Here is a 13,766-nt window from a genome sequence, read left to right as displayed (position 1 = left end):
CATTCCCCATAGGTTTTATCGCCATAGCCTAATGATAGGATTTTTACTTTTATTTAGCCTAGAGGACTATCATCATGGATGAGCTAAACACCCTTAGATTATTTAGCCTAGTGGACTATCGATGTGGATGGACTTAGCACCCTCAGATTATTTAGCCTGGTGGACTATCACCGTAGATGAGCTAAGCACTTTTAGATTATTTAGTTTGATAGACTATCGCCATGGATGGACTAAGTACCCTTAGATTCTTTAGCTTGGAAGACTATCGTCAAGGATGGGCTAAGCACCCTTCAATTGGCATTTCCGAAAAATCCCACTTTTTTGGTAATACTTGCAAAGATTATAGATATTCCATGATTGAGGCAAGACTCTTCCGTTTGTCTCGGCTAGTTTGTAAGACCCTGGGTGGATAACTTTAGAAATAACAAAAGGTCTAACCTAGTTACATCCTAACCTTTTAACTTTAGCTAGACTGCCTATGATATTGTCCCTCTTAAGAACTAGGTCTCTAACCATGAATGTTTGTCCTTTGACTTTTTTGTTATTCATATTGATCATCTTCTGCCTGTATTGTGCCATCCAAACAAAAGCTATCTCCCTCAGCTCTTTTGCTATGTCAAGATTAAAACGTAGGTCTTCTTCTTGTGAAGCATCCTCAGGGTGTTTTGTTTGAGCTTATGGAACATTGACTTCTATGGGGATTATAGCCTCTCATCCATATGCAAGTGAAAATGGAGTTTCTCCTATGGCTGACCTAGGTGTAGTTCGGTGAGCCCATAGGATGTTTGATAAATGGTCAGGCCATGCTCTTTTTGCTTTGCCTAGCCACCTCTTCAATCCATAAAGAATTGTTCGGTTTGTGACTTTGGTCATTCCATTCAACTATAGGTGATAAGTTGAGGCAAAGCAAATATCGATCTCCCATTTAATGTAAAGTTCTCTAAATTTATTGCTGGCAAACTAAGTACCATTGTTCGTTATGATTACTTTGGGAACTCTAAACCTACAGAAGATATTTTCCCTGACAAAAGTAATTACTCTATTGGCTGTCACATATCGTGATGCTTCGACTTCTGGCCACTTGGTGAAGTGATCAATGGTGACTATAGCATACTTTCAAGAGCCCAATGCCATTGGAAAAGGTCTGAGAATGTCTATACCCCATTGGTAGAAGGGCAATGGACTGTCGATGGCTGAAAGCTTCTCTGTTGGGTGTCAAGGAATGTTGCTATGCTTATAGCATTTTTAATATTTTTGAATCAAATCTTTCGCTTCCTGAACTATAGTGGGCCAGAAGAATCCCTGTCTGAATGCTTGTTCTTGCCCCTTCGTAGCTACCACATAGTCCCTCGTGAATCTCAAGTAAGACCAAAAAATCATCCTCCCTGCTAATATATTTGAGCCATGTTGAAGGTAAGATCCCCTGTACAGCCAATCGTCGAGTATATTGTACCTCGTTGATCTCTGTATTATCTTCTTAGCTTTAAGTTGATCGTCCGAAAGTAAGCCTCTGTCAAGATAGAAGAAAATGGGTTTCATCCATGTTTCTCCAATATCAATCAGCAATGCCTCTTCCTCATCAACAATTGGTGCTACTATCTCTTTGAAAGGAATGAATTATGAGAAGTGCTACTTGCCCGCCACCGCTATTTTGGCCAAAGTGTCTACTTCTTGGTCTTCCTCCCTCGGTATTTAGAGTATGTTCACATCTCCATTGTCTGATCGGATTTGTGCTAGCACGCTTTGGATCCAAAGCTCATATCTACCTAAGTTTGAGTCTTTTACTTGGTAGTTTCCATACAGTTGATTAATGACTAATTGTGAATCATAATAAATGTTGACTTTTTAGGCTCCTACCTTTTTGATGATATGCAATGCCATGAGAATGGCTTCGTATTAAGTAACATTGTTCGCTGCACAGAACACCAGCTTTGCTGCATATTTTAGTTTTGTTTTGTGTGGCCCTTTAAGGATTATGCCTATGCTTACTAGATAAACTTTATGTCACACCCCGGCTTAGTGGGCCCCAGCTCAAGCCCCTCTATGGGTGGCCATCTTGCCGGCGTACCCCTCTAGAGGCCGGCGATGCGACTCAAATCGGTACTGTCCGCTTTGGTGGAGTTCAATCCCTTCGCCCTGCAGAGCTAGGATTCGAACCCATATCACCTCACGGATTTGCTTCGCCTCTTACCAATTGAGGCCCATATCACCTCACGGATTTGCTTCGCCTCTTACCAATTGAGGCCCATATCACCTCACGGATTTGCTTCGCCTCTTACCAATTGAGGCCCATATCACCTCACGGATTTGTTTCGCCTCTTACCAATTGAGGCTCAATTGGTAAGAGGCGAAGCAAATCCGTGAGGTGATATGGGTTCGAATCCTAGCTCTGCAGGGCGAAGGGATTGAACTCCACCAAAGCGGACAGTACCGATTTGAGTCGCATCGCCGGCCTCTAGAGGGGTACGCCGGCAAGATGGCCACCCATAGAGGGGCTTGAGCTGGGGCCCACTAAGCCGGGGTGTGACACTTTATGCTCCATCTGCCCATACATTCCATTGCTCATTTGGTTTGTCCTTGATTTTGGGTACAGGCATCAGTTCAACCATAAAATCTGTAAGTACCTGTGCCTTAAGTGCTACCCTTAGTACATATATGATGTCAAATACTCCAAGGATCACTGACCATGTTACCAATCATTCAGATGCCTTTAGTTTGTGTAGGATCTTCCATAAAGGGTAATTTATTCAAACTTTAATGTGTGGCCTTCAAAGTATGGCTTTAGTTTTGTTATTGCCAAAAGGACCACATAGGCAAACTTTTTTAGGATTGGATAGTTGAGTTCAAATCCCTTTAATACTTAACTTGTGTAGTACACAGGTCTTTGCTTACTTTCTTTTTCCCTAATGGGGACGAGCTAATCGTTTCTTTTATCATTTTAAAATAGAGAAACAATACCTCGCCAGTTTTGGCAAGTCAAGCAATGGTGGAAATGATAAGAAAAAAATGCTTCGAGTGTTCAATGGCTACTTGGCATTCTTCTACCCATATTTCTTGCTTTTAATGCTCGAAAGAAGGGTAGGCATTTTTGCGCCGAGCAACTCATGAACCTTCCAAAGGCGGTGATCCATCCACTGAGTCATTGAACTTCCTTTATATTACTTGGTAGTTACATATTCAAGATTGCTCAAATCTTTTTGGTTCGCCTTTATCCCTCTCTCGGATATCATGAAGTCGAGGAACTAGCCAGCTTTTACCTTGAAAGCACACTTGTTTAGGTTCAGTTTCATTCTCGTTCTATCCAGTACATTAAACGCTTCAGCTATTTCTTTGGAATGGTCCTCTAGCATCCTAGACTTGATTATCATGTCATTGATGTATGCTTCAATTATTCTGCCCTTCTAATCTCTGAACATTTAATCCACTAGCCTTTGATAAGTGGCCCTGGAATTTTTAAGACCGAACAATATGGTCTTGCAACAGAAAAAAAAAAAAAAAAAAACTTTGAAATCTATCACGAAAGCAGTCTTCTCTTCATCTTCTAGATCCATCCTTATTTGATGGTATCCTAACACAGCATCAACTAGAGACACCACTGCATGTCTAGATGTTGTAACCACCAATTTGTCCATGTTTGGTAATGGGTAATGATCCTTTGGGCATGCTTTGTTGAGATCTATGTAGTCGGTGCACATCCACTATTTTCCATTTCCCTTCTTGACCAAGATGATGTTGGCTACCCAGGTTGGGTGTTTGACTTCTCGAATCAAACCTGCATCCAATAATTTCTTACCTTCGTCTTTAATCACTTATTAGCACTCAAGTGCAAATCGTCTCTTCTTTTGTTGAATCAATTTTACTTTTGGGTCCACACACAACTTGAGGGTGATTATGGCTAAGTTTATTCTCTTTATATCTTCTGCCTTCGAGGCAAATGTTGTCATTTTGTCTTTCAATGTTCGGATCACTGCTTCCCTGTTCAGCCCACTAAGTGTAGTGCCAAGGCAAACTTTCTTCCCGTATTCTAATTCTATTTCATTTATCGAATTTACTGGTTTGGGTGATATCTGACTTTTAGTTTTTCCCAATAGTTTGATTGGTAGAGTCACTTATGTGATTATCTTTGTTGACTTCTTGTAACATTCTGATGCTGATTTTTGGCTTCCTCATACTATTGCTATGCCACCCAGGGTAACTTCATACACAATGATTGCATGCTGATTGCTATGTCATTGCTATTCAAAATTGGTTGACCGAGGATAACATTGTATGATAGGGGAATGTCAATCACTGCAAATTCTGTGTAGATGTGCCGCTTGTATCCTTCATCACCTAAGACCATAGCTACGTTAATGGTTCTGAGCATGGGGACTATTTTGTCACTGAGGTCGACCAATGAGTATATAACCTTCGCCAAGTTCTCTGGTTTGTGCCTAAGCTTCTCTAAGACTTCTTTTGTCATGAGGTTCACGAGTTGCCTATGTCAATTAGCACCCATCATACTGTGTACCTATTCATATACACAGACATAACCAATGGGTCAAAATGTGGTTGTTTTACCTCATAGTCATTAGGACCAAAAGTGATTATCTCCTTACTTAGTTCATTTTTATTGACCGAGAATAATGTTTGGCTGTTTTTTTTACTCGCTTGAGCTGGCCTCTTATTGCCCCTTTTTCCTATGTTTAGTCCACTTATAATCACGTTAATCACTCCAATTGGGCTTTCATCCTTTTTTCTAATGGTGATGTCTTAGCTTTTGGAAGTAGGTCTTCTTCTCTTTAAATGTTTCTCATCCTGGCTACCATTGGCAAACCTCCTGAGCCGATCATCCCTTATTAATTGCTCAATCTCATCCTTGAGCTGCTTGCATTTATCAATGGTGTGATCATGGTCTTCATGGAACCTGTAAACATACTCTTAGCCCTTTCTTCTGAAGTATACGGGTTAAGCCTCTTTACCCATTTGACCTGCTTGTCGTTCTTCTATATCCATTTCAAGACTTTTGATCTTACCTCATTCAATGATGTGTAATTATGGAATCTTTTTCTGCCTCGCTCAAAATTTCTATCTGAACTATACACCTTTGATCTAAGCCATAATTTTTCTTATTCTGCCTCCTCTCATTATTTTGTCTGGATTTCCTTTCTTCTCTTAGAGCTTATCGCTCATAAGCTATCGTGATGTACTTATGGGCCTTTCCATTAGCTGGTAGTAATCCACTGCCAGGTTTTTTTATCAATGAATTGGAAAACTTTATGTTCCTCATTCCCTTTTTCAAAGCCTCACATGTAGTCTCATGATTCAAGTTTTGAACTTATATTACTTGGCATTAAACAGAGCAACATACTCCTTTAGAGACTCACCCTTCTACTGTTTTATTTTCTAAAGGTCCGAAGATATCTTTTTCGATGGGATGCAAAGGATGAACTTGTTCTTGAACTTGGTGGCGAGATGATGAAAATTTTGGATCAATCTGAGCCTGAGGCATTGGTACCATTTCTAAGCCAGCCCAGTTAGTATTGTTGGAAACACCCAACACAAATGGTAATCATTTACATTTTAAAGCATCATCATTGTCTGAAAATTCACCACATGGCTCCTTGAGTCTATTGTTCCAGTGCATTGGACTAGGACAGACAGTTTAAATTTTGATGGGAACTATTCAGCCAGGATTGGTTTGGACAGTAGAGACTCATTCCCAATCCTGAAGTTTTCTTCTTCTACCTATTTTCAGTATCTTTGCAAAGCTTTCATTAGCCCCAGTTTACCTTTGGTTATAGCGATTCATCAAAGAGTTCCTCTTACTCATTAACCCCTATTTGTCCCTTTTTTTTTCCCCCAAATTATTTATCGATCAAGCAATCTTGTGTATGGCTTCTTTAGTTTAGGTTGGATCTACCTCTCAAGAAGGTGTCCTTCGGAGAAGTCCTGCTCCCGGGACAAGTCTCTCTAGTGGTGCACTGGTTCTCGAGATCAATCCCTTAAGGAAGGCGATTTATGTCTCCATTTCCCTGATGCGCTGGTAGACTTGCTTTAGTATCATTCCTTGGATTGGGTCTTATTGATCTGGCCCAACAATTGGCATCACAGTGCTATGTGGCAGAATCTGACCACTGGATGGAATGGTGGGTGTGGTTACGCTTTGGGTCACTGCAATCACTAGCGGATCTACTCGTAGTTTGAGAGTGATTGAGATGATGTTTTTGCTAAGAGTCCTCAGATATGCCGCCGTTAAAATAAACAAAAAACCATAAAAAATGAAAAGTAATTAGGACTGAAGATCAAAACTCACTAGTAGCATAAAAAATGTGAAAAAGAAAAAGAAAGGTTTCATATGTGGGTGTTAGTGGATAATCTAAATTTCCCACAGACAACGCTACTAATGATGCCTTGAGCTTCAAGGACTAGTCCTGTTGCCACGTAGACCTGTAGAACAAAGAAAAAGTGAGGCTGGTGGCCTTCTAGCCAGTCACTCTAATGCTCAAGTCAGAGAATGATGATCTGAGGATAATATAATAATTTAGTATTGATTTGGATAGTATGTATGCGCACCTGATTTCGGGTTCTTTTTTATATTTATAGGTTTTTTAGGAAAATAGGCATTGCCTATTTCTCGGAGTCAATCTTGGGTTGACATCCCATGATTTTCTCCTAGAAATCTGGCTTATCCTTTGTTTGAAATTACTATTGCAAATCAATATAGGTTTTGCTCGGCTTCTTTCCCAAGGGATAGCAATGCTTCGTTCTCTCGTTGTTGTCCGATTCGAGATAGACCAAACTATCTTTTGCTTGGTTTGACCTAGCTCAGTTTTAGATAGTTTGAGTGATCTTTAGCTCAACTTTAACTCTAATCAAGCATTAACACTTTGACTGTCGTATTAGATTTTTGTCCTTAAGTGTTGATTGTTTCACCTTATTTTGCTCGAGTAGTATCAATATATTAGTATTTACATATAATTTTAATTAGACTTATATATTTATGTTTTCTCTAAAAAAAGCTTATATATTAATGCAATAAGAATTTTAGAAATATGTCTATAATTAAAGTAAAATATAAATTTATTTTATATGGAATATTTTTTAAAAAAATTTATAAGAAAGTAAATTAAAAGAAAAGTTCATTAATAAAAGAATTAAAACATTTGCCTAAAAAAACTAATTTCTTTTTCTTTTCCGTAAATTCAAATAAAATTATATTAAAATATTAATTTTTTTTAATATTAATTAAATTATAACTATCGTCACAAAACTTTTTATTTCAATGAATTAAATACATAATTTTATATATTGTGGATAAAGAAAATGTGGCTTTGGTTTATATAGTTTATAATCATATAACTCTTAGTTTTATTAATATTAATTAAATTATAATTATAATCATAAATTTTTTCAATAAATGATAGACATGAAAAAATTAAATCAAAAGAAAGAAAATTTTGTTTTTAAACATTTGATGTGACCTCTAATTATGCCAAGTGGCGTTAATATAAAAGTCATATGATTACATAGCTATTTTAATGCTCAACTTTATTATAACTAGTGGAATGAACATATATATTAAATAAAGAAAGGAAATTTATATTAAATTTAATTATATTATTATTAATTAAAAAATGTTATTATTTAATTAAAAGAATTTTAACATTATTATTTAAAATATTAAAACTCTAAACATTAATGGTAAATAATAAAAATAATATAATTTTAAAATAAATTAAATTTTATTAAATATAAAAAGGGAGAGAAAATTTTTAAATATTGATTTTCTTTCAAAGTAAACATGAGTAATGAATTTACTGTCATTAATATTTTCAAATTAAAAATTAGAGAATTCGATAATGTATGATAATTATGTTTAATAATTATATATTATAACTATTTAGAAAATACAAAAAAAAATTAATGATAACTTTCTTTGTTAATAAAAAAAATTTAAAAATTAATAGATAGATATTACCTTTAATAATTAATATGTTTAAAAAAAATTCAATTATTAACTTCTCACAAAAATTCAAATATCTTATAATGCTTGGTTTTGATTTGTAACAGATATTTTAAAAGCAATTAAACTTTTAGTTGTGATAATAATTGGAGAGTTACGGTAATATTTCTTGAATTTTAAAATTAAATATTTTGAATTAATAAATCATCAGTAATTAAATACTAAATTTAATTACAGTAAATATATTTAAAAATATTTTATTAAACGGTTTTGATCTTTCTTTAAAGTAAATGTGGGTCTTGATTTTACTGCTATTGACATTTTCAAATTAAAAATTAAAAAACATGATAATTAATGATAATTATATTTAATAATTAATACTTTTTATTATTTAAATTTAAAAAATCAAATTAATTAAAGACTATATTTAGAAAATAAAATTATATAATAATTATATATTACATCTATTTAGAAAATATATATAAAAAATTGCCTATTAATAAATTTAATTAAAATTTATCGCATTACATAAATATAATAAATTTAAAATCTTATCCATTTTTGAATTTATTTTATAAAAATATAGATGACCTCTTCATCAGAAAATAAAAGTAGAATATATATAAAATTAGGATATGTATTTATTTAGTATAATCAATAAATTAATCTAATTAACTTAATTTTCCCATTTCTATTTAAATTGAGCTTTTCATTCTTTTTTTAATAATTAAATAATAATAATTACTTATTATAGTATTAAAGTATAATAATTTATAACTTTTATATATATATATATATATATATATATATATATATATATATAATTAGAAAATTATTAACTTATAATTAAGAAAAATTAAGAGAAAATATATCCATATGACAGAAAGGAAAAATTAAGCCATTTCTACACTCAAAATAAAAAATTATTTTCAAGAATTTAATCATCTAATTAAATTTTAAAAATATTTATATATATATATATATATATATATATATATATATATATATAGATGCCATTGATTTAGACATCGTGGTTAAGTCATAAATATTTACACTTTAAGAAAATATAATTTATTTTTTATTATTTGATTAATAAAAAAAATTTAATATTTAGAATACATTAAAATATTAATTTTTTTTTAATTTATAACACGTAACATGGGAATTGGGTTAGTTAAATTCAATTTAATTACCATCTTAACAATGATACAATGTCATAATCTATGATCCTTGCATTGTAGTAATCTTCGAAAGTTATTAACTATGCAATTTTGTTGCTTAGAGGTCTTTAAAAATTATAACAAAAAGCCAATAGACTAATAGAGCATTTAATCATGTTAGACAAATGGCCTCCAAAACAGCACTGACAAACACTTATAATATGCTCTATTAGCATCACTACCTTTGCTCAAAATCCTTGCCGTAATCTCCGGTGCAGAATAAAAGTGACCACAAAAATTTACACATTAATTAAAAGCCAACACTTGCCATTTTAATTTTGCAATCAACAAAATTAGAGAAGTAAACGTTCAGGCAGATACCAATTTCCATATCCAAACCACCATATAAGGTACCCAATCTTATAACATTTTTTTCCAGTTTCCCTGACCTTCATTAACAGGAAAAACTTCACAGAATTTGAAAGCATCTCAAGCTAAGAGGGAAATTAAACAAGAGAACAGACTAAAGGTTTGCTTGGTAAGCAACATCGAAATGATCTAAGGATACGCTAAAGCATTATATTTTGGTTAATCACTACTCCTAAATGCTGTCCAAAATGATGAATTTTACCATTTCCTTCTCTGTACAAGCCAGCTCCAAAGCCCACATTAGATTTCTCTGCAACCATTTGATCAACAATAGTGAATGTCAGGCCCACTTAATTTAAAACTTAACCAGGAAGAAAATGAAGGCAAACAGCAATACTATTTGACAAGCACTTAATTGAATGAGACGACAAAGAGGGACCATAAATGTAGTAATGTCATTTTTGTGACAGAGTCAGACCTAAGAGCTGGCTTCATGCTCAGCATCATCGTGGATCTCAGACGTGGATTTCTCAGATTCCTCATTGTCTCCATTATTGTTCTACCAAAACAGGAAATCACCAAAAACAACACAGAATTAGAAAACTTGAAAATTTTCGAATAATGATAGATTTAAATGGAAAGGAAAACAGGGTATACGAGTTTCTGCTTCTGATATGCTTCTACAGCTTTCTCATACTCTGTTTTCTTGTTCGAGGCCTTCTCAGCATATGGAGCTTTGTCCTAGATTTAGGAAACAAAAATGTAACAGAAAATAAGTTGCAGTTCTTTAAGTAATCATTCAAAATGCAATGCTATCATTTCATTTCCAATTCACAGATTTATATTGAAGAAAAACAAAAATAATACTATGAGAAAGGATTTAAAACAACGATCAAATCATTCTTGTGATTTTGTTTTTCAGGTGTTTAATATGCATAAGAAATCGGAGATCTTACAGAATCAGACATTGATTTCCATTTCGCACCACCAGCTTTCCCTACCTGCATATTAATAAATCTCAATCAATGTAGGAAATGTTATTTATCTGTTTCATTGCCAGGAACATGGAAGCTAATTGAAAGGTATTTCACATTGGAACTCTAATACTTGACATCGATAAAGTATAATCGAATTTCCAGAGGAAAATTGCAGTCAGCAACCGCTCATTAGCCTTATTTTATTCTATTTTTAAGAGTTTTCTTGTCAACCAAACAAACTAAGAAATCAAAACTCAAAATTCAATATAATGAAGAAATTAACAGAAGCTTTGAATCTCACAGCAGAAACAGATTTGTTTTCAGGAAAGTTCTCCTTGAAAGATTTTCTGAACTCCTCCCTGTCATTCAGGGTAACCACAAGCATATATTAGAATTTAAAATCTGCGAAAATAGAAAATAGAAAACACGTCCGAATGAAGCAGACAGAATCTAATGGAAGTTGAAACTGAACTCACATGAAGACGAAAAAAGCGCTGGGAGGACGCTTTGGAGCATCAGGATCCTTTGGAGCGGAGTTCTTCTTGCTCCCTTTCTCCTTTGTCGTTTTGATCTCGGCTTTGCGTGCCTTCAACTTCCTTCAAAAATGAGAAGCACAGAAAATCAAAAGAGAATCGACTTTAAGAGGCCAAGAAACTAGAACATCAACTCAGAAAGCCAAATCTGAAGAAAACAAAAGAAGGAATAACCAGCCTCCATGGAAATTTCAGTCGCCTAAGAAAAAGAAAAGATCCCAGAAAACGAACACGAAAATACAATAAGAAAGTTGAATTCCATAGCACAATCACGATTCTCGGGGCAGATTTTGCAGCTGCATAACAAGTCGATTTCTAGAAGAAGAGAATCGAAGATACGAAATGCACAGAAGCTAAATCAAAACAAATACAAAATCGCTATATCAAAATAGTAACAGAGAAATCGAAGCAAATAACCAAAACAAAAAGGGACAAAAACAGAGTCATAAAGCTAAAGAAAAGAGCAGAAACGGTTTGTAGAAACAACATCAAAGCAAAAACACCTAGTCGCGAGAAATCAAACCGCAGGAAACAAAAATGGGCAAAGCACGTCAGCGCAAACGAAATTACTCTGCGTCAGGCCTCTTGTGAGCAATCACAGCAGTTCTCGGTCCCTTCATGGCTTGAGAATTTGGGCTTGTCAAGGAGAGAGACTTTCAAAGCTGTCAGAGAGAGAGAAAACGAAAGAGTTAAGATAGCATTAAAATGCATAGTTGCTACAAGCATTTTATAAGAGATCGTGTTGTTGCTTGCGGTTTTGAAAATACATTTCACATAAATGAAATCGGAAATTTCACGTCCAAACAATTTATTATTATTTTTTTTTTGCGGGAACGGGAATTTCAGCTGTGGGCGTTGAATAGCAGACGAGGATGAGGATTATACTCGCTGATACTGTACGACACGAGTCGACAACAATATTTTGGCTGAGTGATGCTTCGTAGTTTGTGCGCGTTTATTTAACTGCGAGTATGAATTGTTTTGTAGGTTTTGTATAATTGTATAGGCAGTTATTAAAGTAGCTGTGTTAAAACCGTCTTTAGGCTCAGTGAAAGATGCGACGTGGAAGGAACCGTGCTTGGCAGGCTTCGCCACTCTATGAACCGCGGTGGCGCCGCTGCGGTGAATGGGTTCCCATCGAGATTTTTTTTTTTCCCAGTTGGTTGTTAAAATTTTACTTTTTATTAAAAAAAATTATTATTTATTTCTTCCACTCTAATTAAATTAATTAGTAAATCTTTTATTTTAAAAAAATATATTAAATAGTTTTATATTTTTTATTTTGTACACTTTTAATCTCTTTTTTATTTAAATCAAGTTTTTTTTAATCAATATATTTAAAAATATTATTTTTATGAGAATTAAATAATTCAAAAATTAAAATTTAAATAAATTATACAATTGTGTTGCAAATTGCAAAGATGAAATAAAATTTAAATTATTATCTAAAATATTAGAATAATTAAAGAGTGAATAAAATAAAAATACAAAGATCAACCAACGTATTATCTAAAATAAGATGATTAAATCGTTAATTTTATTTAAATAAAGAAATTAAATAATAAATTTATATTTTTTAATACAAAACATTATCTCTTATTATCAAAATTGTGTATGAAATTATTAGTTTTCAAATTCAAATTTTAAATAAATCAATTAAAAAAGATAAATTATAATTTAATTTTTAAGTGTGGTTAAACTTATAAGCTATTCTTTGTATTTTTATAATCAATTAATTTAATTCTTAATATTTTAATAAAAGGAAAAGTAAAAAAAATTACTCTATAATTTCACATTTTGATACATAAGATACCATATTTTATTTTTTTTATTAATTTGATATTTATTTTTCTCCATTAGTAAATATAGTCCAAATCATTAGTTACCATTAAATAATACTAATGTGGTGGACACACGATATTGACATAGCAACACATAAGCGATATATCAATGATACATAAAACGTCATATCTGCGGTGTGTCACAACATTAATGTCGCTATATATTTACCATATCAGTATTATTAAATTTTTTAATAATGAATTGCAGCAACATTAGGGGGTCCCATCGAGATTTGTTTTTCATTTTTTTCCCTATCTAGTTGTTAAATTCTTTTTGGTAAATTATAATTTACTTAATGAGGTTTAACAAAATTTATAGATTAATTTCTATATTTTTTAAATTCACTTATTTATTCTTTGATGTTTTAATAAATGTATATGCTAATCTCTACCATTAAAATCACAATTGATTTCAGTAAAAATAACTAAAATGCTCTGTGTTAGATTTTCTATCTGAAATAATATACTCCTTGAGGCTTAACAAAATTTATAGATTATTCCCTAAAAATTATAATTATTAAAAATATGAATTAATTATTTTTAATTATATAAAAGTTTTGGTTAATTACAAAATCACCCATATATTTATAACATGATCTCTAAATATTATAACTATTTACAAATAATACTTAATATTTTTTGAATTAATAAAAATACAAGGATTAATTTGTAAACAGTAAACAATTATAACTATTAAGGTATGATTTAATTACTTTAAGATCCTTACATTTTTGTTATTAAGAAATTTATCCCTATATTTTAACAATATAATATAAAACATAAATACAATTTAATATTTATTCTTTTAAAATTAGATACAATTTAAAACAATTAAAAATTAGGACTGAATAATACTTAATTTTGTAAAATTTCACCAATTAATTAATATTTAATTTTATAAGTAATATTTATTTTATAAAATTAACTATTAATTATGTTGA

At 32.4% G+C, this 13,766-nt stretch overlaps 1 protein-coding gene across 1 annotated transcript; it reads right to left on the bottom strand.

Annotated features, from left to right (window-relative positions):
• Window positions 1–9,458: 9,458 nt before the first annotated feature.
• On the bottom strand, window positions 9,459–11,750 carry LOC110663538 (HMG1/2-like protein). The gene is made up of 7 exons (XM_021822884.2): window positions 11,555–11,750; window positions 10,928–11,047; window positions 10,753–10,810; window positions 10,431–10,475; window positions 10,132–10,215; window positions 9,953–10,033; window positions 9,459–9,784 (listed from the first exon to the last, which is right to left on the bottom strand). Exons 1-6 carry the CDS (start codon window positions 11,602–11,604, stop codon window positions 9,953–9,955), a joined length of 438 nt encoding a protein of 145 aa, XP_021678576.2. The 5' UTR covers window positions 11,605–11,750; the 3' UTR covers window positions 9,459–9,784.
• Window positions 11,751–13,766: the final 2,016 nt, after the last annotated feature.

The sequence above is a fragment of the Hevea brasiliensis genome, chromosome 10 (genome assembly GCF_030052815.1).
Source record: "Hevea brasiliensis isolate MT/VB/25A 57/8 chromosome 10, ASM3005281v1, whole genome shotgun sequence".
NCBI lineage: Eukaryota > Viridiplantae > Streptophyta > Magnoliopsida > Malpighiales > Euphorbiaceae > Hevea > Hevea brasiliensis.
Note: the sequence above shows the minus strand (reverse complement) of the source record. Positions and strands in the feature narration are given on the sequence as shown.

Excerpts from the sequence above, each read along its gene's own strand:
- LOC110663538 (XM_021822884.2), bottom strand. The coding sequence starts at position 11,604 with ATGAAGGGACCGAGAACTGCTGTGATTGCTCACAAGAGGCCTGACGCA. Across the intron at positions 10,811-10,927 it reads AGCGCTTTTTTCGTCTTCAT|GGAGGAGTTCAGAAAATCTT; the intron begins GTGAGTTCAGTT and ends CCTGAATGACAG. Across the intron at positions 10,216-10,430 it reads GGAAATCAATGTCTGATTCT|GACAAAGCTCCATATGCTGA; the intron begins GTAAGATCTCCG and ends TCCTAAATCTAG.